Consider the following 27,020-nt stretch of genomic DNA (forward strand, 5'->3'; position numbering starts at 1 on the left):
GGGGCAGAGGGATGGGGGCAGAGGAGGGATGGGGGCAGAGGAGGGATGGGGGCAGAGGAGGGATGGGGGCAGAGGGATGGGGGCAGAGGAGGGATGGGGGCAGAGGGATGGGGGCAGAGGAGGGATGGGGGCAGAGGGGTGGGGGCAGAGGGATGGGGGCAGAGGAGGGATGGGGGCAGAGGAGGGATGGGGGCAGAGGGATGGGGGCAGAGGGGTGGGGGCAGAGGAGGGATGGGGGCAGAGGGATGGGCGCAGAGGGATGGGGGCAGAGGAGGGATGGGGGCAGAGGAGGGATGGGGGCAGAGGAGGGATGGGGGCAGAGGAGGGATGGGGGCAGAGGGATGGGGGCAGAGGAGGGATGGGGGCAGAGGGATGGGGGCAGAGGAGGGATGGGGGCAGAGGAGGGATGGGGGCAGAGGAGGGATGGGGGGCAGAGGAGGGATAGGGGCAGAGGGATGGGGGCAGAGGAGGGATGGGGGCAGAGGAGGGATGGGGGCAGAGGGATGGGGGCAGAGGAGGGATGGGGGCAGAGGAATGGGGGCAGAGGGATTGGGGGCAGAGGAGGGATGGGGGCAGAGGAGGGATGGGGGCAGAGGGATGGGGGGCAGAGGAGGGATGGGGGCAGGGGAGGGATGGGCGCAGAGGAGGGATGGGGGCAGGGGAGGGATGGGCGCAGAGGAGGGATGGGGGCAGAGGAGGGATGGGGGCAGAGGAGGGATGGGGGGCAGAGGGATGGGGGCAGAGGAGGGATGGGGGGCAGAGGAGGGATGGGGGGCAGAGGAGGGATGGGGAGCAGAGGAGGGATGGGGGCAGAGGAGGGATGGGGGCAGAGGAGGGATGGGGGGCAGAGGAGGGATGGGGGCAGAGGAGGGATGGGGGCAGAGGAGGGATGGGGGCAGAGGGATGGGGGCAGAGGAGGGATGGGGGCAGAGGGATGGGGGCAGAGGAGGGATGGGGGCAGAGGGATGGGGGGCAGAGGAGGGATGGGGACAGAGGAGGGATGGGGGGCAGAGGGATGGGGGGCAGAGGAGGATGGGGGGCAGGGGAGGGATGGGGGACAGAGGAGGGATGGGGGCAGAGGAGGGATGGGCGCAGAGGAGGAATGGGGGCAGAGGAGGGATGGGCGCAGAGGAGGGATGGGGGCAGAGGGGTGGGGGCAGAGGGATGGGGGCAGAGGAGGGATGGGGGCAGAGGAGGGATGGGGGCAGAGGGGTGGGGGCAGAGGGATGGGGGCAGAGGAGGGATGGGCGCAGAGGAGGGATGGGGGCAGAGGAGGGATGGGGGCAGAGGAGGGATGGGGGCAGAGGAGGGATGGGAGGCAGAGGGATGGGGGCAGAGGAGGGATGGGGGGCAGAGGGATGGGCGCAGAGGAGGGATGGGGGGCAGAGGAGGGATGGGGGGCAGAGGAGGGATGGGAGGCAGAGGAGGGATGGGGGGCAGAGGAGGGATGGGCGCAGAGGAGGGATGGGGGCAGAGGAGGGATGGGGGCAGAGGAGGGATGGGGGCAGAGGAGGGATGGGGGGCAGAGGGATGGGGGCAGAGGAGGGATGGGCGCAGAGGAGGGATGGGGGGCAGAGGAGGGATGGGCGCAGAGGAGGGATGGGGGCAGAGGAGGGATGGGCGCAGAGGAGGGATGGGGGCAGAGGAGGGATGGGCGTAGAGGAGGGATGGGGGCAGAGGGGTGGGGGCAGAGGGATGGGGGCAGAGGAGGGATGGGGGCAGAGGAGGGATGGGGGCAGAGGAGGGATGGGCGCAGAGGAGGGATGGGGGCAGAGGAGGGATGGGGGCAGAGGAGGGATGGGGGCAGAGGAGGGATGGGGGGCAGAGGGATGGGGGCAGAGGAGGGATGGGGGCAGAGGAGGGATGGGGGCAGAGGGATGGGGGCAGAGGAGGGATGGGTGCAGAGGGATGGGGGCAGAGGAGGGATGGGGGCAGAGGAGGGATGGGAGGCAGAGGAGGGATGGGGGGCAGAGGAGGGATGGGGGCAGAGGGATGGGGGCAGAGGAGGGATGGGGGGCAGGGGAGGGATGGGGGCAGAGGAGGGATGGGGGCAGAGGAGGGATGGGGGCAGAGGAGGGATGGGGGCAGAGGAGGGATGGGGGCAGAGGAGGGATGGGGGGCAGAGGGATGGGGGCAGAGGAGGGATGGGGGGCAGAGGGGGGATGGGGGGCAGAGGAGGGATGGGGGCAGAGGAGGGATGGGGGGCAGAGGGATGGGGGCAGAGGAGGGATGGGGGCAGAGGAGGGATGGGGGCAGAGGGATGGGGGCAGAGGAGGGATGGGGGCAGAGGAGGGATGGGGGCAGAGGAGGGATGGGGGGCAGAGGGATGGGGGCAGAGGAGGGATGGGGGGCAGAGGAGGGATGGGGGGCAGAGGAGGGATGGGGGCAGAGGAGGGATGGGGGCAGAGGAGGGATGGGGGCAGAGGAGGGATGGGGGGCAGAGGGATGGGGGCAGAGGAGGGATGGGGGCAGAGGGATGGGGGCAGAGGAGGGATGGGGGGCAGGGGAGGGATGGGAGGCAGAGGAGGGATGGGGGCAGAGGAGGGATGGGGGCAGAGGAGGGATGGGGGCAGAGGGATGGGCGCAGAGGAGGGATGGGGGCAGAGGAGGGATGGGGGCAGAGGAGGGATGGGGGCAGAGGATTGATGGGGGGCAGAGGGATGGGGGCAGAGGAGGGATGGGGGGCAGAGGAGGGATGGGGGCAGAGGAGGGATGGGGGCAGAGGAGGGATGGGGGCAGAGGGATGGGCGCAGAGGAGGGATGGGGGGCAGAGGAGGGATGGGCGCAGAGGAGGGATGGGGGCAGAGGAGGGATGGGGGGCAGAGGGATGGGCGCAGAGGAGGGATGGGGGCAGAGGAGGGATGGGGGCAGAGGAGGGATGGGCGCAGAGGAGGGATGGGGGGCAGAGGAGGGATGGGGGGCGGAGGGATGGGCGCAGAGGAGGGATGGGGGCAGAGGAGAGATGGGGGCAGAGGAGGGATGGGGGCAGAGGGATGGGCGCAGAGGAGGGATGGGCGCAGAGGAGGGATGTGCGCAGAGGAGGGATGGGGACAGAGGACGGATGGGGGGCAGAGGGATGGGGGCAGAGGAGGGATGGGGGGCAGAGGAGGGATGGGGGCAGAGGAGGGATGGGGGGCAGAGGAGGGATGGGGGCAGAGGAGGGATGGGGGCAGAGGGATGGGCGCAGAGGAGGGATGGGGGGCAGAGGAGAGATGGGCGCAGAGGAGGGATGGGGGCAGAGGAGGGATGGGGGCAGAGGAGGGATGGGCGCAGAGGAGGGATGGGGGCAGAGGAGGGATGGGGGGCAGAGGGATGGGGGCAGAGGAGGGATGGGGGCAGAGGAGGGATGGGGGGCAGAGGAGGGATGGGCAGGAGGGATGGGGGGCAGAGGAGGGATGGGCAGGACGGATAGGAGGCAGAGGAGGGATGGAGGCAGAGGAGGGATAGGCAGGCAGAAGAGGGATGGCGGGCGGGGAAAAAACACAGTGCTCCGTGGTGGTACAAAAATGACGCCTTTACTCTGGCAGTAGGAATTCACATTCCAAAAGCCGATGGTCTGAAAGACTATGAGACTGCAAAAATATTAGCTTCTTTTTTAAGAACGTGGCTATCTCTAATACAAAATGTGTTTCCGCTTTAAACAGCCTTGCGCTAATAAGCGAAGTGCTTAATTGGTTCTCTTTCAGATTTGCTGGAAGACAGTTCACAGAGCACTCACTATTCCAAACAGGAGGAAGAAGGGCAACTGTACACAGTTCAAATGAAAGGGCAAAAATCCGGTATTGCAATGGAGAATTTTTTTTTAAACACGTTTACCTAGATTTAGTGGGGCTGAAACTACATGGCATTGCTTACACTTTGGAATGCTGTCTGTAAGTATTTTCCAAGTTAAGTACTCATTTGGGGTGGGGGAAGCCGCTTGAGACAATAAAAAAAAAAACTCAGAAAGTTCCTGGAAACATCTTGCTTTTAAGATGTGGAGACACTGATCACAAAACCATGTACATAAAACCAATGTTTAACAATTTTACACATTTCTGCAAAATATAAGACTGGACTTCGAAGCAAAATGTGAACACTTAAGTATAAACAGTAAGACCCAAATTGCTATCCTGTAAGCGCTTAGAAAACTTGAGCTAGAATGTACAAGATTGCCAATGTGGTGTTTTAAAACTGCTTTAAGACTCCTGGGTTAATTTGGCTTTATAGAAAGACTGAATTACAAAATAAAAAGGTTTTGGTATCACTTTGTCTTAGCCCCTTTGTTAAATAAAATGTCAATTTTACTATTAAGATCTTCAATTTGATTTCATAATTATAAAGCAATCATTTCTAAAAGCTCATTGAAATTATAAATAGGGTAATGATAATACCTTGGTCCGTGATTAAAATTCTGCATACCTTTTAGCATTTTACAAAAATGTTAAGATTTAAACAAAAGCTTATATCATGCAGTTACAATAAGTTTAGGCTGAGCACTTAAAAAAAGGCAAGTTTGTGTTCAAATTAAATACTAAACCTGAGAAATTAACCCAACCACAGCAAATTATAAATTCAAAATTGGAATCCTTTCATTACACTGAAAGGTCCTAGAAACATCTAAAAAAAAAACCAAAACCCTTTTACATAAAGCAATCTTAACTGAGATAAATATTTTCATTTTGTGGTGGGAGATAAAGGTGACAAAATACGCAATAAAAAATTTCTATGAAATTAAGTATAAATATGTTTAATTTAAAATAGGTTTAATTTCATTAGATTTCAAAAAGCAAATCCCATGCACCTAAAACTTCATTTATTTGAAATTCTCCCCTTTCTCATCTGCACTAGTAACAAGACATTGGCATCAGTATTTCAGATGAAAGTATACTATAAACAGAATAAAGGACATGAACTGTAGGGTAGAGTATTCTGGCTTATGCGAAAAGAAAACAACAACAACAAAAAAAGCCTTTTTTTAAGTAGACATGCAACCACAAATTTCTCAAGTAATCTAGACACTTGGCGAATCTGTGTAACAAAAAATATATATATATGCATTACATAAGTCTTTTAATGAAAAAGGAATATATAGAAACCATTAGGTTTCTATATATTCCTTTTTCAGATTTCACATGCAAATCATATTAATATTCACAGATATTTTTCAATGGGAAACAACTAACAATTCAGTTTTCCAATAGCATGTGCTATGTTAAAGATTTGACAGTGCATTCATTTAACCTGGTGATTTTCATTTCAACAAATACCTATTAACAAATTATACCTCATGGCCAAGAAATTCTTAATATCAAGACCAGGTTTCTAGTCCTATTTGAAGCCACAATGAAATAGCCCAGACATCCTGCCATTAAAGTGTGCTGTGTTGAGATTGTAATAAATTTGCTCAGTGTTCATAAAGTTCTAACATGTAAGGTGCTCTAGAGAAACATAAGAGGATGTTACTGTATCATCTAAAAATATGACTCTTTTGATCCTGACCTGTAATTTGTATTTTCTAACTTATTAAAACGGAGACCTGCCTCATAATGAGGCACATTTTGGCATCTGTGAATGCTGCTCCCTGAAAGTAAAAATGAGGAAAAGAAGTGGTGAGTCACATTCATGGGTTTCATAGAAAAATATATATTCCCTGAATCAGTCATATCAAGTGGTCATCATTCAATATGAATTCCAATATTGTAAACAAAATAAAACATGAATGGATTCCATTTCCAAACTACTTCAGAACATTATTCAAACCCCCGGCTTACCAAGTCCTCAAGTCCTTGTGGACTTTGGGGCTGTGAACGGGAGGAACTGCATCTTGCTAACGTACATATTTGCTTCATTCGAAAGTCAAATATGCTGGCTGGCACTTTGTGAAGTGTGCCTCATTTGTATTTTAAGAATGACATCATGGTCGTGGTGAGTCCGAGTTTTTATACTCGAATGCAAAACCCTTAAAATTAGCAGGCTGAGATTTTAAATGTTTATTCCTTTAGGCTTTTGCTCTAGACCCTGTATACTTCCCATTATAGTCGACCCTCCATATCCACGGGTTCTGCATCTGGGGATTTAACCAACCACAACTCAAGAAGAGTCTACTAGGCCGAAACCGGTGTGGCTCAGTGGCAGAGCGTAGGTCTGTGGACTGAAAAGTCCCAGGTTCGATTCCAGTCAAGGGCACGTACATTGGTTGCGGGCACATCCCTGGTGGGGGGTGTGCAGGAGACAGCTGGTCAATGTCTCTCTCTCATCGATGTTTCTAACTCTCTATCCCTCTCTCTTCCTCTTCGTAAAAAAAAATCAATAAAATATATATTTTTTAAAAGTCTACTAGGGGAAAAGCCACATGGTTGCTGATGTGTACTAGTTAGGCTAACCACAGTTGCTTTGTAGACTTTTCTGTCATGAGTCCTAAACGGTTCAATATAACAACTATTTGCATAGCATCCACATTGTAGTAGGTATTCTAAGTAGAGGCGATTTAAAGTATACGAGAAAATGTGTCCATTATATAAACACCATGGAAGGGACGTGAGCATCTCTGGATTTGGGGAAATCTTGGCACCAACCCCAGCCCTGGGATATGGAGGGACGATTATATTTTCTTCCTCTTAGGAATCAAGAAATTTCTCCAAGGCCCTTTCTTCTGAGAAGGAATTTTATGAGCGGGCATTAGACTTTTCTGCCTGCCTGTCCACCCACAGGCTTCACACACAGACTGTCCCCTATCCAGAGCTCTTTGTAGTGTCTGTACAAACCTCACCGAGAGGAAGCCTTCCTGGGACCCACTGGGACCTGCATTATGGCTCTCAGGAAATGCCTCCGAGGTGCCAACAAGGGATGCTAGGAGCAGAATGCAACTGCCAGTCCACCCGTGACCCTGTTTTCAATTCCACGTACACATTTCATAGTCACTGCTTTTCTTCCCAGGATCTGCTCTGACTAAAACAAAAGCATTTTGCTATTTTTCACTTTCTGAACTTATACTTGTATCATCCTCTTTATACACAGTCAGTAATCTTTTCTTAGCCGCAGCAGAAGCGTTTCGATGGGGCAGTTTTCTGCTACTCTTCCTAATCCAGACACCTGGTCCCGAAATCGTTTTCTTTAGGTTACTCATTATCTTTATCTTATTTGCAGCAGCAGCAGCACATCTGCGGGGAACTCTCTCGGGCACCACTTTTGCTCTCAGAGTGTCACTAGGCATTTGCACTGCATCCTTCTGATTACGCAAACGTGTTCTCACTTTTGTATTGGGATCTCTGTCTCTAGGAACAGATTCTGAAAAACGAGTGAAAGTTCGTGTAAATGCAAAAACCTTGTAAAACAAGATTTTACTACTTACATTCTTCAACAATACATTCCTAAACAATAAATGGCAAAGTTACTCACATTGCTAAATGAAAGCATAAGTGATCATCAATTACGACCCGTTTTTGACCATGAAATAACCTTGCATCGCTTTATCTACAAAAGAAAGTCTTGAATAAGAGCTATGCTCCCTCCACCTGGCATAGTTTAAACCATCTGTAAGGATAACGGTCACTTCAAACAGTAGCAGACTTGTGAGAATGGGGTTAAGTACTTTCAGCATCAACGTCATTCATCTAAAATCTGAATTTTTTAAAATCTGAATTTTTAAAATAGAACCATATAGAGGTCTTAACTTTTGGTATCGTTTCCAGCACTCCATGTTGAGCTGCTTTAAAATATTCAATAGGTGTTCTGAAATAATTTTCCTAGAACCTAAACAAGGAGGAAATCCCATCATGATGACCCAGCGTCAGCACTATCACAAGGATTTAACTCTAATTTATACCAGCATCTCCTTTGGTTAAAGGAAAAAATTTGGTTAGTAGATAAAAAGGAATTTTTTATTTGTTTTTATAGGGCTGAAATGTGGTTTTAATCCGAGATTTTTCCCCCCAAATATTTGAGCATTTTATATAACTGGAATTCTTAAATCCTAGTCTTATTATTCAAGTATTTCCTGAGCTAGGTATGTGCCAGGCACCCAGAGGATCAGGGTAAAAATTCAGAAGCAAACTAACTCTACATATATGCAAGTGCTGTTGAGCACAACTAGTAGTGCAGTGCTGTGAGAGCATATTCCAGAAACCAACCTCCCCTGAGGGCAAGGAAGGCTTCCTTTAAGGAAGTGTCCTGGCAGCCAGGAGCTAGCAAGTGGAGGGGCCACCAGACAAACAGTAGGACAGAGAGCCAGGACGGCAGGTCCTCCATCACACTGTGCTGTTCTGTGCTGTGCTGAGCCACATGATGGTGGGCCTACTACCTACTTACTCCATGTTTAGCAAGTTAGGTGGAACCAAAGCTAGATCTTCACGTTTCAAACACAAGATGAATTAGCCCGCTTCTGGGGCAGACATACTTCTTGATAAAAATGCACCATAAGCTCATTAACCCCTGAATGTTAGGCCTTATCTCTTGGCAGCCTAGTCTTGAAGTCATTAAAAATCAACTGTCTAGGCCAGTGGTCGAGTGTCAACCTATGAACCCAGGAGGCCACAGTTTGATTCCCAGTCTGCTTCATTTCTTCCCTGGGCTGAAGGCTCCATCCCCAAATAGGGGCTTGCCGGAGGCAGCCAAACCATGTTGATGTTCCTCTCTCATCAATGCTTCTCTCCCCCCCTCTCCCTTCTCTAAAATCAATTTTAAAACATTTTTTAAAGAAACGTTGTGTTCAATGTAAATCAAAGGAATTGCAAAAATGACGTTTTGGCAGACTGAGCTGATCACCATGGCCACCCCCCTGGGACTCTGTGGAGTCACGTGTATATAAAGTCAGGGAGTAAAATAGGAAGTGGCTTCAGGGGCAGTGTTTTTACCACCTGGAAGAATTTCTTCTTAGGAACTTTTCAATTGTGAACACCAGTTCTCTGCAAGCTAAGCCTAGATCCAAAGCCAGTCTTTAGCACATTAACTCAGTGTGGGCAAAAGCTAGAATATACAGGGCAGGCAAAAGTAAATTTACAGTACTGAGTCCACGAAAATTTATTCTTGAATTATTATTGTATTTACTTGTATTACAATGGTATGCCTACTTTTGCCCAACCCTGTATATTAATATGCTACATCAGATAAATGGTTAAAACTAGATAGAAAAATTAAGGTGAAATTTGTACTTGTGGTAGGTAATACTAGTATTATTCAACTGCAGCCATTTGCATGTTGAAAAAGCACTAAAAGTAGACAACTGGTCCATTCTCAACACATACCCAATTGACTAGCATCAACAAAATCCTATTACAACAAAAAAAGTTTTGTAGGACAAAATGATATTAAGCTGTAGTGATGGAAGTACCCTACTTAAGAACCTGGTAAGTACTATCTCTTAGACATTTTAGTAAATGCTTATTTGTAACTCAAAATAAGGAAAAAGTTAAGATTCTACAAAAGAAACTTTGTGTGGGCTTTAAAAATTACTTTAAGGAAATCTAACTTCAAGTAAGTGGGAGAGAATGTGTGAAATTACTTTGCATACAGCAACTCCAACTTGACAGAGCTCTCTCGGTTTTATGTCATGAAATGATAACTTCCTAAACAGTCTAAGCCCTAACTGGTTTGGCTCAGTGGATAGAGCGTCAGCCTGGGGACTCAAGGATCCCAGGTTCGATTCCGGTCAAGTGCATGTACCTTGCTTGTGGGTACATCCCCAATAAGAGGTGTGCAGGAGGCAGCTGATAGATGTTTCTAACTCTCTATCCCTCTCCCTTCTACTCTGTAAAAAAAATCCATATTAAAAAAGATATTAAGGCATTTGAATAACTTGCGTGGAATAAAAATAATGCATACATGTCAGTGTTAATCTTATTACTGAGAACTTAGTAAATTACAAAGTGCTTTATTTTTCTTGGAAAACTAGTTTTTAGATATACAGGATAATTCAGCTAGAAGTCCAATTTATATGTTAGTGTACAAGCTTAAATTTTTTGGAGGATCCTATATGATAATAGTGTCACTAATACTAGTAAGTCAGTACTAGTCCTAGTGTCCCAGATGGTCTTGGGTCAGTCACGTGTTGGGACAGTCAGTATGCTTGAAGCATTGCTGCTCTCCTATAAAGGAACCCCTACTTGGGTATGGAAAAAACTTCATTAGAGTAGAAATCTACATCTGCACTAGTCCTCGGTCAGCTTACTTTAAATCATGACTCAGATCACTGTGTATTCTAAGATGGTCTGTAATGAAGAGAATGGATATAGACAATACAGCTTTGACAGAAAGCAATAATCTTGTTTTTATATTTTAAGAATTGTTCATATTCCAATTTTACTTAATTCCAATTATACTTGATACAAAATTGTTTTCCTAAATCCAAAGTCAACTACACATCATCGTTATAGAAGCATTTAGAATTTTAATCTGATTGGCATTTTTATTGGGTTAAAAACAAATTTGAGAATGGTAAAGAATGCATGCTGCTGAAAACAATATACTAGCCTGTTTCTTCTATCGATTCGTGTGGTTGGTAGGTAAATCAATTCCATACAGAGGGGAAACCTTTAGTTGCAAATTATAATCTCTTTCAGGAGCCTTTATCAGAGCGGGTGAGATTCCTTCACTGCTGCCCCTCACTGCTAAGCCATGAAATGACCAAAACTCGGGAAGCACAGAGCACTTAATGATATCCATCCCCCCCAAAGCCTGTTTTCAAAAGGATCCCATGGCTTTGAAGTGTCTTTAGAGAATGCCTGTAAAATAATGTTTTCTGTAACTCTCTGGGTTTAACTGTTTACAATTTTCCCTAGAGGAGTTGGTAACACTGAGAAGTCTTCTGTAGTATGGAGTGTCAGGTCAAATGATGTCAGAAATAATTCCATAGAGCTGTTTTCCACTAGCGGGGTCACGTTTATGGTTGATCAGTGAACTGAAGTTCATCTATAGTTTACAATACACCCAGTGAGGGTGCCAGAGAACCTTGAATTGTTTTGTTTACACATAGGCTTTCATCCCTAGAAAAGTTAACTGGTAACATACTTATGATTCTCACAAGCTTTGTGATGGGCATTTCAACTTTTTTCTAAAATTGTGATGGAAGCTCTCTGAAGTATGAAAGGGATATGATACTTATCTGCCTAATGAATTTTTAAGAGACATCTCAAACTAAGGGAGGCAGGGTAGGGTATCAGAAGTAAATGCCGAGTTTCCAATTTACTTTATTGCTTCCCTAGTGAAAGGCAGTGGGGCCCAGACAATCCGGGCAACCCTACACAAGCACAGCTCATGACCCCTCCAGTTCCCGCTCACCCCGCTTGTAGCCTTGCGTAAAGCCTAGGGAACTGCTTAAGACAAGATGAGCTGCAAGGAAAACTGGCTCCATTTTCTGACCTTAATGAGTCAGCCAGGAGGCTTGAAGTCATTTAAAAAAAGGAAAAAAAGCCTAAACTTATCATATTCTTATTCTTTTAGTTAGTAACTGACTAAAAAACTGGCTTCTATTGTATATGAAAACGTGAAGGCTCAGATGTGCTGACAGTGAAAGCAGAGCTGTGTGGGAGTGAAAATTAAAAGATTTACCTCTTTGACAGGCTTCAGTAAAACGGTGAGAATTTTACAGGTGAACTGAATGCGTACAGTCCAAGGACTCGATATGGATCAGCACTTAGAAAATATAGCTCAATATATTGAAAATTAAAGATTCCTCTCACATTTAACCACTAATTGTAAAGGGCAACAATTTCCAAATACTTTCCTTCGGGAACCATCAGTAAGTAGGGCTAGCTGCTGAGGTCAAGTCTGTCGTTGGTCTTCTCATTTCAGTTAGGTCAGAATGCTCTCTCTCGTTAGCACTCCAAATCCCCATGAAGTTTTAACAAATGATAAAACTTACCTTAAAATTAACTTCAAAACTAAAGCATGACCAGAAAATACACTGCAACACTTACCACTACACTGAATGAAACTATTATTCTTGACATTTAGATATATACTCTATGATATGCTGTCAAACTTAAGAGCCTACAGATTGGTAGGACCCAAATGTTGTGACTGCCCTGCCCACTCCTCAGCATCCCTCCATCAAATCTGAAGAGCAATCCTTGATTGGGCAACCAGAATCTAGACATTTTCCCCATCATATTAACAACATATTAGGAACAAGCTTGGCAGTGACTGGTAAAACCCCTCTGAACTTTGAGAATTCCCATGTATCCTTAGGCAACATCTGCAATTTAAGAAAATAGTTATAAAATACTCTTTGAATGTAAGAAGAGGAACACAGCCCTCGTCATTATGTTCTATACACTTCAATCCTTCCTGTTAATTTACAATTGAGTTACAAGCAGGATTAGCATTTACTAACGTAGTTGGACATTATTTTCCCACAAGGTTTCACTTTCTCCCTAGCTTTAACAAATTTATTTAGTTTGGTTTTCCTATTCCCAAATACAAGAATAAAACGGTTAGGTAGCAAATTTCTTAGGGTTTCTGCTTTATTATTCCCTGATATCCACTGCAGAAGTGCAAGGCATACTTAATGACAAAAACTTCTACAATGAAGGAGGTTGGTTGCACCATTTCATACTAGAATTGAGCTATAATTTCCAGATGCTGTAAGAAAACCAAAGTACTTGGTGACAGCTACAAGACACCTGACAAAGTAAACATTTGGACTTAATACCAATGAAAAATACGGGGCTGGTATTTCAGCTATAGTAAAGGAAAAGCCAAAAAGACCTCATCTGGCCATTTAAATGTTTTTTGAAAAGTCAATTCGATTGAGTAGAAAGAAAAAACCAAAAATATTATATGCACCTTTAACGACTTTCTTGCATTTTGATATACAAAACCCTCATTTTGTTCAGATGGTACAAATTCAGCTTGTACTTGCAGAAGAGATTAAAAATCCTTTCAGCCTAGTTTTTTTTTTTTTTAAATATGTTTTATTGATTTTTTACAGAGAGGAAGAGAGAGGGATAGAGAGTTAGAAACATCGATGAGAGAGAGTCATCGATCAGCTGCCTCCTGCACAGCCCCCACTGGGGACGTGCCCGCAACCAAGGTACATGCTCCCGATTGGAATCGAACCCGGGACCTTTCAGTCCGAAGGCCGACGCTCTATCCACTGAGCCAAACCGGTTCTGGCTCAGCCTAGTTTTTAATACTATACAGTGAAGTTAATAAATTTTGTGTTCTAATGTTCTTCTTGAAAAAAGCTAGAAGACAGGGAATGCAGTATGGACCCAATGTTACTCTAAATAAGAATTTGTATTGAAGATGTCATCAGCTGCTGAAGTGGAGAACTTGGTGAAGTGCTTATTCTTGTTTTGTTTTTTTAAATATATTTTATTGATTTTGTACAGAGAGGAAGGGAGAGAGATAGAGAGCTAGAAACATCGATGAGAGAGAGTCATCGATCAGTTGCCTCTTGCACACCCCCTACTGGGGATATGCCCGCAACCAAGGTACATGCCCTTGACCGGAATCGAACCTGGGTCCCTTCAGTCCCCAAGCCAACGCTCTATCCATTGAGCCAAACCGGTTTCGGCTTATTCTTGTTTTTGGACCGCGGTTAACTCAGGCGGTATTTTTACTGGTTTCTGGCTCCTTTTTCCATTTGCACTTCTAGATTTGAAGTGAATTTTCCTAAAACTTAAGTTCTTTCCTTCTGTTTCCTTATTATAAAATTAATTTCCTTTTTAGGTACAACGCTCTACTACTTAAAAGAAACTTTTGTTTTTAATGTAAAAGCTGTAACTGCTTTATTCTTTTCTAAGGACTACTAAATTGAGAAAGCATTTAATCAGAGATTTTGCCCTAAAATAAAAAAAGGGAGAACGACCATCCTAGGAATTATCTTGGGATATATTTTTCCTTTTATTCAGAAATTACTATACATTGTCAATATACCCTTTTTTTAAAAGTAGAATATGAAAAAAAAAAATGCTTTTAAAACCTCACCTATTTTTAAACATTTGAATTCTTTTTTCTTAATATGCTTGGTAAAATTAGTTACTCAAAGAAAAAAAAAATCAAACCTAAGTACCTCAAACCTTTTTGTTTAAACCATAAATGAATCAAGTTCGAGGACTCTGGACATACACAACACAGTATTTTTTCATATGCCATTAAGTTTGTCAAGTGCATTGGAAAGCTATAGCCCTTCGTCAGTTCACATTCAATTTGTAACCTTTTATCTTTTCTCACAAGAAAAACACAAACCGATCCCAAACTTATTAAAGTACATCTGTGCATTAAATCCCTGCCCTTTTCGCATAAAGTAGAAAAAAAATCAAACGTTCTAGTGCTCAATGTAAACATTTTGAACTATTAATCATTTATTAATTTTCCTTAAAGGTATTTAGGAGTGTGAGTCACATATTCAGTTAACCTTAGGAATAGCACCATGACCAAAAAAACCCACAAAAATGATTCTCTCTATATAATCCCTTAGTTTTACTTCAGAATTTGAGAAGCTACCATTGCCAACCACACATTCAAAGTTACCAGGACAATTCTTGTGTTTGGTTTTTTTTCCAGATGAAACCAGAATACTTCTTATATAAATAAGGGTGTAACAATTTTGGGGAAAAATGAACAAGTAGGAATTAGTTGACCAGCCAGTCAATGACCAGTTAATTTAGTCTAAAGAATAGTTCTATTGATGAAGCCTAAATGATCAAACTAGCATTTTACCAAAAGAATTCATGTGTTTATGAATGTATTCCATATTTATTTACGGACTTTTGGTACCATTTTGCAAATGATGGTAAACATGGAGTTAGAACCCTGAGACTAGAGATAAAATGGAGAAGCTTAAGAAAAGTTTAAATAAATTAATAGATATGACATCTATCATCACTTCTTAAAATTAAGAAAGTAAGAGCATTCCATTAATTTTTTCAGGTCAAGAGTGAAGGACAACCATCCTGCACCGAACTGTCTATATGCACTTAACACAAGCTTTAAGAGGAAGCGCATCTCTAAACACGCGAAGGAGAGGCAGGCTCCACCTCTCTCACCTGGCAATGTCTAGGAGAGAAAATACCGCTACCATGTCAAACAGAAGAGATAACTGCAAAGCAACAACACTTAAGAACATTCTCTAACACTAATACCAGAGTCTGGTGCTTTCCCCTCTCCGCCACTGTGAGGATACACAGGAGAAAATGGTTAATTTAGTCTGAAACCAAACAGGGCCAATAAATAGTAAAGGTGGGAGTACTGTCACATACCCCTTCGCTACAAAATATGTAAACCATTTGAATCAAGTCCATCTTCAGGCACAAACAAGCTAGGAATGGCCACCTACACTGTTTGGAGTAGCACAATCTTATCAAGTAAAAATATTTGGCTCAAAAAAAAAAAAAGTGTACTATGATATTTGATGATGTGATAAAAAGTTTCGCTTTAAATGGATTCCAAAATTATTTTCCAACAAAATATGACTTTTCTTAGGTTTAAACTAGAGGTCACTAATGAAGTTACACTTAAGTTGCCCCAGCAAAGAATGCTTGAGACTGCACTTGGCAGCAGTGAGCTAAAACGAAGAGATGGAGAAAGTGTTCACTAGTTTCCCATACAGATGAGATTTGCAATTGCACACTTAACAAAACTCAACCCTACGGTTTCAATAGAAATGGGGGGAAGTATAATTTAAATACTCTGAGTTCTGTACACTCTATTAAAGAATAAACTCTCCCTAAATCTAAGGCACACAAACTCCTCTATGTCATAGAGTAAGACTATCAAAGACCAAGAGTTTGGTTAAATCCCTCACATGGAAACCAGCAGATCATGGAAAGAAAATTATATAGCCTTTAGTTAGAGCACAATCTAAAAGAAAATGCTAGCACTATGGTCTGGCCTTAGGAATTGAAATATATGATCAAAATGTTTTATAAAAAAAAAGTTAAAAAAAAAATAATTTACCAGAACTTTATAAATTCAAGTTTATAAAATAATATTTTCCTTTAAAATAAAGAAAAAGAGAGAAAGACACAACAGCATTTGGAAAGAAAACTGGAAACAATTTCAATAAAAATGACCAAATATGGTATAATGCATTCTACTCAAGTAGCCAGGGAAAGAAAAAAAAAAAAAAAAAAAGTGGTAGGTACCTTGCCTACTACTAATCATGGTAACACCTCCCATGATTACAATGTCCATATGGACATAATATTTATGAAAAATCTGTAAACATAGGTCTTGTGAAATTGTTATGCTACAATATGACACGGGATAGAAACTACCACCTCTTGACAAATTCCAAAAATATCTGCATGGCACTTGCGACCATGAAAGTAATGCTCATTGGTTTTGATAACCAGGATGTCTAGTGTTTAACATATTTCAAACTCTTGCTATATGTAGTAAATACTGTTTAAGTAGATCTGCCCCCAAAATGAAGCATATTTTGGCACCTGTGCTGAATGCTGCTACAAAGGCAAGCAAGTGCAAATAAAAAATAACAGTCATGATTTAGTCACATTCATAACTTTTCATAGAAAAATATAAATATATTCCCTGAATTGTAGGACAAAAAAAAAATAATTTTAACAGCCAGGTTTCACCATAACTTCCAGTCCATTTCCTTTTTAAATGAACTGGTTTTCCCTCAAGGTCATAAGGTGCAATCATCAGAATCTAACACGTTTTCTAAGCTTCTATCATCATCCCCATCATGGTATCTCACGGTCCTTCTACCCTGATTTCTCGTTTTAATTTTGGAACGTCGAAGAACTCGCTTAGACTTTGCATAGTCCACATCCTCCCAGTCATTATCATCCACATTTAACCTAGGGCGCTTGCTCTGTCTTTGTTGCCTCACAGTTTTAGATACGTTAGCTGTAAAAGTTTTACCTTTTCTAACATTTACTTTTGCTTTTCCTTTTGTTTTCCTCTTTTTGGATTTTGTCTCAACAGCACAGTCAGCATCTGATTCAGTTACAGATCCCAGCTCTGAATCAGATTTGGGACTAGTGTCGGGTCCGCGCTCTGAATGCCCTGCTGTTTCTGAATTCTTCACATTTCCCGATTTAGGATGCAGTCTCTTCCTTTTTGTTTCCGGCTTCGCTGCTTCCGGAGAGTCCTGGATCGCTCCTGTCTTACTGAAAGGAGACTTCCCGTAGGTCCTGAGTCTTCTGCCATTCCACCTGCGCAGCCCGTAATTCAGTTCCTCTTCGAAGTTAGTCTCTGCAGTAGTTTTTTGCTCCAAAGTTGATGCGGGAGAAAATTTTCTACCCATCTCCCCCCCTGGAATATGGCTTTTTGAATCTTCCTCTGAAGATCCAAACAATGAACTCTTCGTTCTAGAAGGTGCAACATTTTTGTGCCTATTGGTACGCCTGGCAGGCCTGGCCTTATGTTCTGAGTCCGGCATACCCTCAGAGTCAGAGTCTCCATTTAGAGGCTGGTGAACGCTTTTTGCGCTCCCTTCCGAGTCGGCCTTGGACAGCTCCCCTTCACTGGCACTCTGTTCGTCTGGCACGTCATAGTTGGCATCTTCCTCAGAATCACTCCCCATCTTCTTAGCTGTGGAACATGCAAACCGGAGCGGCTTCTTCCTTCTCCTCTTGCCTCTAGTGCACACGTTCTCTGAACCAGCATCTTCCAGATCATTCATGTGCTTAATCTTACTGGCAGCGGTGGCTGCACATCTCCGAGGAGCCCTCTGGAGACCCGTTTTGGCTCTGGAGGGTTTCTTAGCCACCTTCACATTGCTGTCCGAGTCACTGGAACAGACCCTTTTCCTGGAACCTTTTCTGCTTTGTCCATGGTCCTGTGATGTCGAATCTAAAAATTAAGAATATTCCTTTAATCTTCAATACAACATTTATATGACATCAGTCCATAATTCTTCATTCTTATTAACTGGGAAGGAGAATGGCAGTGAGTGGGATGGGAGCAGTGATGTGCTGGCCTCAGCACCATTCACAAGTACAACATATTCCCCTCAATAAAACCCAGGTCTTTCCAGCACAAACACCTGACATTAAAACAAGTTATTTACATGAGTACAGACTAAGCTCTTCACCACTACACTAGGGTATGCAAACTAACCACTTACTCTCAGCCTGCCTGCAGCACTTCTTAACTTCCCAAGTTCCTATCACACCAACTTTTCATCCTAGCTTTAGCTGCCTCCTGCTCTTTTAAAATTTTCATCAATCCCCATTTACCAGTATAATCTTAATTCGGCAACTTATCTCACCTCTCTGTGCTCCAGTTATCAGTAAAATTAACAATAGTCCCTATCTCATAAATGACATGAAGATTAAACTGATTAATAAACATAAAGGTTTGATCCCTGGTCAGCGTGATATGGGAAGCAACCAATCGATGTTTCTCTCTCACATTGATGTTTCTCTCTTTCTAAAAAATAAAAACAAAAACAAATCTTTGGTCAAAGATTAAAAACAAAACAACATAAAGCATTTAGAAAAACATCATGATATGCAGAAAATCTTGGAAAATGTTGTTAGCTGCTATTATTACTCACCACATTCCTTTCAATCAGCCCTACCCTTTTCTGTCCTTTTCTCAAACTCTCATCACAACAGTTTATAAATGTGCTTGCCTTTGTTTTCTTAAACCCATCTCCAACAGCAACACAAGAAGTGAAATCTTTAACAGTAATAGTGTTAAGGCCAAATTGCCTGTTGCGTGAGTAAAACTAAATGCACCCAACAAATAGTTAGGCACACATACACATGAATATGAGAGATGGAAAAAAAAGAAAAAAAAAGACTAATGGAGAATGCAGGGAGTGGAGAGAACACAGCTGGCAAGGTTTCACAGGAAAGAAAAACAATGTATGCTAGAAGGAAAGGGCAATAGAATAAATCAGGGACGTTTTCAATTACCTCTCATAAAATCGTCTGGTTTTTCTTCTGTTTTGTCATCATCTGAATCCACATCAGTTTCAGACACGTGATCTGAGAAACAGTGGGACGCGGCCACAGGTTCACAATTCAAATTTCCTAACGGCGGGTTTGTTTCCACTTTGTGACATCTTCCATCTCCTCTATCTTCCTCAGATTCAGAGTCCTCTGAATCAGTGAAAACCTTGGCTTTTTTAAGGAAGGTGGCATTCTTGCGAGTTGTGTTGTATTTCCTAACAGGGTATTTCCTTGGTTCAGAATCTGCTTCCTCCTCTTCCCCTGAGACACTTCCTGCCTTAAGTTTCTGCCCAGACGTTGATGGGTCATTAGTTCTGTTATGTCCATGATCTGAACCGTGACTTTCCTCAGAAGACTCTATTTTAAGTTTTGTCTTAGAAGTTGCTGCAGTATGGGACTTGTAACCATTAGCATGCCAATTTTTCCGGACTTCCTGCAAGTCACCTTCTGACTCTGAATCTCCATTTTCAGATTCATTGACAGTATTCTGGGCAGCATGAGAACTGGACCCTGGTGATGGTTGATTTTCCTCTTCTTCGGTTTCTGACTTCAAGCTCTGATCATCTTCAGAGTTATATAACAACTTTTTTCTAGCCACGGCAGAAGCATTGCGGTGAGGCAGCTTACGGCCGGAAGAGACATTTTCAGAGCTAGAATTCTCCTCTATGTCACTCATTAGCTTTATCTTATTGGCAGCCACAGCGGCACACTTTCTAAGCACTTTCCGGTTATTTCCAGCTCGGGCCTTTAAACTTTCACCAGTTTCCAATGAATTATCGGAGTCACTTAAATAGACTCTCTTCCGAGTGGCTTTTCTGCCACATCCATTTTCTAAAGAAACTGGACCTAGAAATAAAGTAACAATCAGATTAGAAAGGTCTTCCTTATTTCAACATTTTTTAAGTGACTTCACTATTTTAGTAGTGATGTTCCTTATATTTTACTGCCAAAACAGATTTCCTTTCTAAATCTAAAAGAATTAAAAGGTTGCAACAGAATAGACACCACAAAAATATACTCACACATACATGGTCAATTAATTTATGTAAAGAGAGACAAAGATACACATCAGGAAAGGAGATACTCTTCAATAAATGGTATTGGGAAAACTGAACAGTACATGCAAAAGAAACTAGACTACTATCCTAAACGACACCCCAAAATTAACTCAAAATAGATTTAAGATTTGAATGTAAGACTAAAGCATAAAACTCCTAGAGAGCAGTGGCCAGCGTGACTCAGTTGGATGGAGTGGCATCCGGTGCACCAAAAGGTTGCGGGTTCAATCCTGTCCAGGGTGTGTATGGTAGGCAACCATCAATGAATCTCTCTCACATCAATGTACCTGTCTCCCTCCTCCGTCCTCCTTTACACCCTCCCTCTATCTCTTCCTAAAATCAGTAAAACACATCCTCAGGAGAGGCTTAAAACTTAAAAAAAAAAAAAAAAAAAAATTATTGATTCCAGTCAAGGGCACATGCCCTGGTTTCAGGCTCAACCCCAGTAGGGGGCATGCAGGAGGCAGCCAATCAATCATCATTGATGTTTCTATCTCTCCCCCTCCCCTTTCCTCTCTGAAATCAGTAATTTTTTTTAAAAGAATCAATAAATGCATAAGTTAAATGGCACAACAAATCGATGTTCCTCTCTCTCTAAAACCAATCAATAATTTTTTTTTTTAAAAAGAGAAAATTGCTAAGAGAGTACATCTTAAAAGTCCTCATCTCAAGAAAACGAGAAAAAAATCTGTAACTATATATGGCGATGGATGGTAACTATAAACTTATGGTCATTTCACAATGTATACGATTATCAAGTCATTATCGTGAACACTTGAAACTAATATCATGCCATATGTCAACTACCCCCCAATTTTCAAAAAGTCGGAAGGCCATTTAATGCAGATACATTAAATCCATAGACCATTCAGTGTCTAGCTTTGGAACCTCATGATACACGTTCCTCCAGAGCACCCCGCGCCTCTCACCAGGTCTTCTCTGCGCAGCCCGGGTTCTGGTCACTCGGACACTGCCACTTCTGGCCAGCCTCCTGCGCAAGGAGGGCTCCCGGGCTCTTGCACTCCCTTTGCTCTCCTCTGAACTCTCAGACGCTGAGGACGATGAAGACGTACCTAAGGAATCTTCCATTTCACTTTCTAAGAAAAATAAAGCACCAACAGTTCATTACACGTATTCTCTTACCTTTACACATATAAGTAGTTACTTCATAACAAAAGACTTAAAGCAGATTCCTAAAATACTGGTACTTAAGAGTATATTTTTAAAAGTTGTTCGGGGGGGGGGGGGGGGAACAGCTGATAAAATTTTGATATTAAAAGGTACATAATCAAAAAATAAATAAATAAAAATTTTAAAAAGGTACATAATCAGCATTTTGAATCAAGTTTGTTCTCTTATTTCTGAAAGTAGCATATTACTCCTGCTTTTGGATTCAGAAAATACAGTGTATATGCTGAATAAACAAACTTGCATTTAAAAACTTAATTAGCCCCCATCTACTTCCTTCTGTTATGAAACTAGCAGCATTATACACCTGAGCACTCAGCAGTTGAATAACTTAACATTCACTTCTCACCAGATAACGGAGAACCATTTGTGAGAGTGACGGGTCTACTGCTTGCCATTCTTCCTGAGGATGCTGTTGAATCGGAAGAGTCCCCAGAAGAGTCACCCGAAGAGACGCTGGCCCTGGTCTTGTGGCTTGCAGAATAAGCCGCCTGACTTGAGGTAGACTGGGTAGGAGAACCTACCAACTCAGAAATTACTCTTGTCTGCAATTTTAAACGCTTCTGCTTGGTATTTCTGGTTAAACATATGAACAAAAGAAACAGCATTTAACAAAACAAACACCTAAATAAAAGTATATTATTAATTTACTCTGAGAATAATTTTAGATCAAAATATTAAAATATCCGTTATTGACATCTTATTCTGGCATTACTCTAAACTTGATATTGTTTTATTATAAGTTGGAGTGATGAACAAATGATCCAAGTAACAGTTACAGAAAATCACACTGAATATTTCAGGTTCTTGGGATTAAATGCTTGGGGAGAAACATTTATGTAATGTAGGCATTTTTCACATTATAAATCTGAGTCTCAATATGACCCAACTTTCCCTCTAGTTTCCAGCATTCCCCCCACCCCACCCCCAAAAAAAGAATCTTTTGCATAATAAACTTAAAGACATTATCACAACCTGAAATTTTACAAAGCTGCATAGAAAGCTGGCAATAACCAATTTACCTGGCACTTTTGTTAGCCTGACTGACACGGTTACACTTTTGCTGTCTCCTGAATCTCTGGCTTCTTCGAAGTTTTTCATTGAATTTTTGACCAATTTTAAAATCAGAAGAGATTTTCTTCATTTTTTCTTCAAATAAGGCAGACAACCTCAAGGTCATACTGTAAATCTGCAAGAACATAAAAGCAAAACTATAACCACAAAATATCTTTTAAAAAATGACAATGTAATCATTGAGGCTACTTGTAATGTTTTGTATTAGTGTTACAGATAATGGCTCTGACTGACTTTATTTCCCACCCCTTCCCTTCAATGACATCTACAAGAGTCTGCAAGAAAGAACAGGTATCTTGGCTTTTCCAATTTTCACATCTACATATGCAAACCTCTATGTAACCTTTTCTGAAAGTTAAATGGAAGTTTGTTGGTTTTCAAATTGCTACTTAGGCAGCAAAAGAGCAGTGTCTCTACCAGTCTCTACTTGAAATCTGACTGTCGTTGATGACACGTAGATCCAAAAGAATACCTTGCATCCAGCAGAAAGAGGAAAATATGGCCTAAAATGAAAGATCGTGTCTTAACTATTTTTATAATTAAGTAATGTCAAATCTTGGAAAGAACAGCAATGTGATGTTAAGTACTACTATAAGTAACATTTGGGACAGCTATGTAGTTATAGGAAGTACTCTTTACTCGTCGCAATCATTCCTGAGAATAAGTGCACAAGTCTAATGTTCCAGAGCTAATTAAGAATCACTCTGATGCATGGCTGACAGTGGAGAAACCCTAACACTAAAGAACCTTTAAAAATATGTTTCATATAGCAGAAACCGGTTTGGCTCAGTGGATAGAGCGTCAGCCTGCGGACTGAGGGGTCCTGGGTTCGATTCCGGTCAAGGGCATGTACCTTGGTTGTGGGCACATCCCCAGTGGCGGGTGTGCAGGAGGCAACTGTTCGATGTCTCTCTCTCATCGATGTTTCTAACTCTATCTCTCTCTTCCTCTCTGTAAAAAATCAATAAAATATATTTACAAAAAAAAAATGTTTCATATATCTACCATATAAATACTAGGGACCCATTGCAGAAAGATTCCTGCAAGCGGCTGCCGCCCACCCCGCCAGCCACCACCATTGCCACCGTTGAGGCTGCCTCGGCCACATGCACCATCTCTGCCACAGCCTCAACCGTACTTTCCCTTCTGAAGCTGCCTTGCTTTCCCCTTTCCCTCCCTCTTCCTTCTATGCTGTCTTCAGTCTTCACTCCTCCCTCCCTTAGTGTATTCAAATTAACCGCCATCTTTGTTGGGTTAATTTGCATACTCGCTCTGCTTGGCTGTGGGCATAGCGAAGGTACGGTCAATTAGCATTTTTCTCTTTTATTAGTGTAGATATATCTGTAAAATGAATATATGTGAAATTTGCAATCCCTAATCTGATTTTTGATATGATCTTTAACAATTATTTTCAATATTTTGTGCATATGGTAAACTTATTCTTTTCATTGAAACCTGAAGTCTAGTATAAGTCATCAATTTTAACAAACATAGTGTTTGAAAACTCTGATTATCTTATCACCATTTTCATGTTTTCTCATTATTAGCTTTTATGTATAATTCAGAAATACATTGAATTGAAAATAAACATCATTTAACAAAAGTGGGTGCTAAAATTATCAGCTCTTCAATAAGAAGAATGGCATATATAAAAAACCCCAGTTAGCATCATACACAATAGTGAAAGACTGAAAATCTTTCCCTGAGATCAGGAATAAGACAAAGATGCCTGCTTTCACCTCTGCTATTCAACAATGTGCTTTAAGTTCTAGTGAGAGCAATTAGACAAGAAAAAGAAAATTATCATTCAAATTGGAATGGTAGAAGTAAAAGTATCTCAATTCACAGATGATGATTCTAAATATAACAACACTAAAACATTCCAGTTATTATCACTAATAAATGAACTCAGCAAAATTATAGGGCACAATAATCACGTACAAGAATCAGTTGTTTCTCATACACCAACAATGAACAATCAGAAAAAGAAATTAAGAAAGCAACTTAATTTCAAATACCATCTAATATAATAAATGGAACAAATTTAACCAAGGAGGCGTTAAGACTTGTCACTGAAGATTACAGACACTACTGAAAGAAATTAGGCCTAAATAATTGGAAAGACATCCCCCGTTCAGATATAGGAAGACTTAAAAGTGTCAAGATGTCAATACTGCACAAAGCAATCTATACATTCAATGAAATCTCTATAAAAAATTCAAAGGACTTTTTCAAAATGACAAAAGCCATTCCTCAAGCTCACAAAGAATTGCCAGGGACCCTGAGTAGATGAATCTTGCAAAAGAAAATAGTGGGAGGACTCACACTTCCCGATTTCAATACTTACTACAAAACTACAGTAAACAAAACATTGTGGTACTGATGTATAATAGATAGATGGACAGACAAATACATACATACAATGAAATAGAATTGAGTGCAAAAATAAACCCATATATCTATCGCCTAATGATTTTCAAAATGGTGCCAAGTTATTCAGTGGGAAAAGAATAGTCTCCTCAATAGATGGTTCTGGGACAAATGTTTTCGCCTCACACCGTATGCAAATACTAACTCAATATGATCAACAACTTAAATATAAGCTATACCACAAAACTCTTAGAAGAACACATAGGGGTGAACACTGGATTTGGAAATGGATTCTTAAGACATGAAACCAAAAGCATAAAACACACACACACACACACACAAAAAAAAAGATAGACGAGACCTCATCAAAATGAAAACTTTTATACATCAAAAGACATTGCCAACAAGTGAAAGGACAAACTACAAAATGACAAAAAATATCTGGAAAACATGTATTTGACAAAGATTAATATCTGGAATATAATAACAAATTTCTACAACTCAACAACAAAAATATCCAATTAGAAAATGGGCAAAACACTTGAACAGATATTTCTCCACAGAAGATATCAGTGGCCAATAACAATAAGCATGTAAAGAGATGTTCAACATTAGTGTATTGACTATATTCTGTAATCTTGATGCTCTGGCATTGGGAAACTTGATCCTGGAGAGATTGCCCCTCACATGACTAGCTAATTCCTCGAGATGGCAAATAATTCTCTTACAAACAAACATGCCTCTGATACACAAAACAATCCAGAGTTCATATCTCTATCTTTTTAAAATACATATATTTTATTGTTTTTTTACAGAAAGGGAGAGAGAGAGTTAGAAACATCGATGAGAGAATCATCGATCAGCTGCCTCCTGCACGCCCCCCAACGGGGATGTGCCCACAACCAAGGTACATGCCCTGGACCGGAATCGAACCTGGGACCTTTCAGTCTGCAGGTTGACGCTCTATCCACTGAGCCAAACCAGTCTTGGCATATCTCTATCTTTTTTATAAAACTCTCACATATATTCCATTCCCCCCATCCTAAATCACACCAGGAACCAGACACACACCTGGAGACCACCCCTGTAGGCCAACTAATAGCAATTAGTTCAAGCTATGGGAAATATTCAAGCTAGCCAATCCGAAACTTGACTTTGCACCCAGCTTTGCCTTCCTGCGAAAAGCCCAGGACTACAGGCTCTGTGCTATAATCTTTCCTTTCCCGGCCTCCGCCTACTGACCAAAGATGGCACATCCCCCTTGGGCCTGCATGGTAGGCGTGCCTCATTTCTAGGAATCTGTTAGTATAAACTTCTTCCTTCATGGCAGTCATCTCCAGATATGCTTCTTACCATACCTGATTAAAATAAATCTCAGGTACAATTTGTAATAAGTAATAAGAGAAATGCCAATCAAAACCATGAGAGTAATACTTCACTCTCACTAGAATGGCTACAAAAAAAAAAAAAACACAAAAAAACACATTGGCAAGGATCTGGAGAAATTAGAATCCTCATACTTGGCTGAGAAAATATAAAATGATGCAGACATCATGGAATACAGTCTGGTGGTTCCTAGGAAAGCTAAACATACAATTAACCTATGAGCCAGCAATTCCACTCTTACATACCCAAGGAAATTGAGCGCAAGAACTCTAACCGATACTTGTACCTACCAGTACTGCAATATTCAGTGCAGCATTAATCACAATTGCCAAAAAAAACAGAAATAACTCAAGTGTCTATCAAGAGATAAACGAATAAACAAAATATCATATACCCAATCCTGTTCATAAAACTGCAGGAAAGATAGATATTATTGTGGTGAGGCAGCAAGAGCAGATACTTGGGCAGGGGCAGCAGCTCTATTCTCAACAGCAGCCTGGCTCTACTCACTTATATTTATGTTCCAACCTCTCCCAGCCAGCAGAAATTATCATCTATACAGATAACGCTCTTCTCTTCTTATAAACCACTTTAAATTACCTTTGATCTTTTGTTTGGTGTATATGCTTTTGCATTGCTAAATATCAACCGGATGTCTTTGCAAAATTCCAAAGGGCTGTCATAATTTTCCGCTTCTAAAGTCTCCCTTACAGTTCCAAAATCCATTGGAGTATCTATAATATCTCGATAGTCCTAGGTTTTAAAAACATTAATTAGTTCAAAAATTTCATTCCTGCTTATAGAAATATAAGTGCATCAGATCTCTAAAATATTAAAAACTAGAAGCCTGGTGCACGAAATTTGTGCACTCAGGGGGATGTCCCTTAGCCCAACCTGTGCCCTCTCAGTCTGAGAGCCTTCAGGGGATGTCCAACTGATGGCTTAGGCCCACTCTCCATGTGAATCAGACCTAAGCCGGCAGTTGGACATCCTTAGCGCTGCCATGGAGGTGGGAAAGGCACCCGCCGCCACCACTGCGCTCGCCAGCAGTGGGCTCGGCTCAGGGCTTCAGGCAGAGAGGCACTCCCGCTGTGGG

At 42.3% G+C, this 27,020-nt stretch overlaps 1 protein-coding gene across 4 annotated transcripts in view; it reads right to left on the reverse strand.

The window, feature by feature from the left end:
• Positions 1-3,493: 3,493 nt before the first annotated feature.
• The window catches only part of BRWD1 (bromodomain and WD repeat domain containing 1), an 88,652-nt gene continuing 65,125 nt past the window's right edge, over positions 3,494-27,020 (reverse strand). For 2 of the 4 annotated variants that reach the window (XM_084873572.1, XM_084873571.1), the window contains exons 36-41: positions 26,525-26,677; positions 22,117-22,283; positions 21,444-21,670; positions 20,836-21,003; positions 18,813-19,694; positions 11,148-17,742 (exon numbers count right to left, since the gene is read on the reverse strand). In XM_084873572.1, the coding sequence (XP_084729698.1) occupies positions 16,571-17,742; positions 18,813-19,694; positions 20,836-21,003; positions 21,444-21,670; positions 22,117-22,283; positions 26,525-26,677 (2,769 nt within the window). In that variant the 3' untranslated portion in view covers positions 11,148-16,570. Of the gene's footprint in view, positions 7,270-11,147; positions 17,743-18,812; positions 19,695-20,835; positions 21,004-21,443; positions 21,671-22,116; positions 22,284-26,524; positions 26,678-27,020 lie in introns of those variants that run through there. The other 2 variants (XM_084873573.1, XR_014794089.1) reach the window with 2 other exon arrangements.

Source organism: Pipistrellus hanaki, assembly GCF_964339955.1.
Source record: "Pipistrellus hanaki genome assembly, chromosome: 2".
Classification (NCBI taxonomy): Eukaryota; Metazoa; Chordata; class Mammalia; order Chiroptera; family Vespertilionidae; genus Pipistrellus; species Pipistrellus hanaki.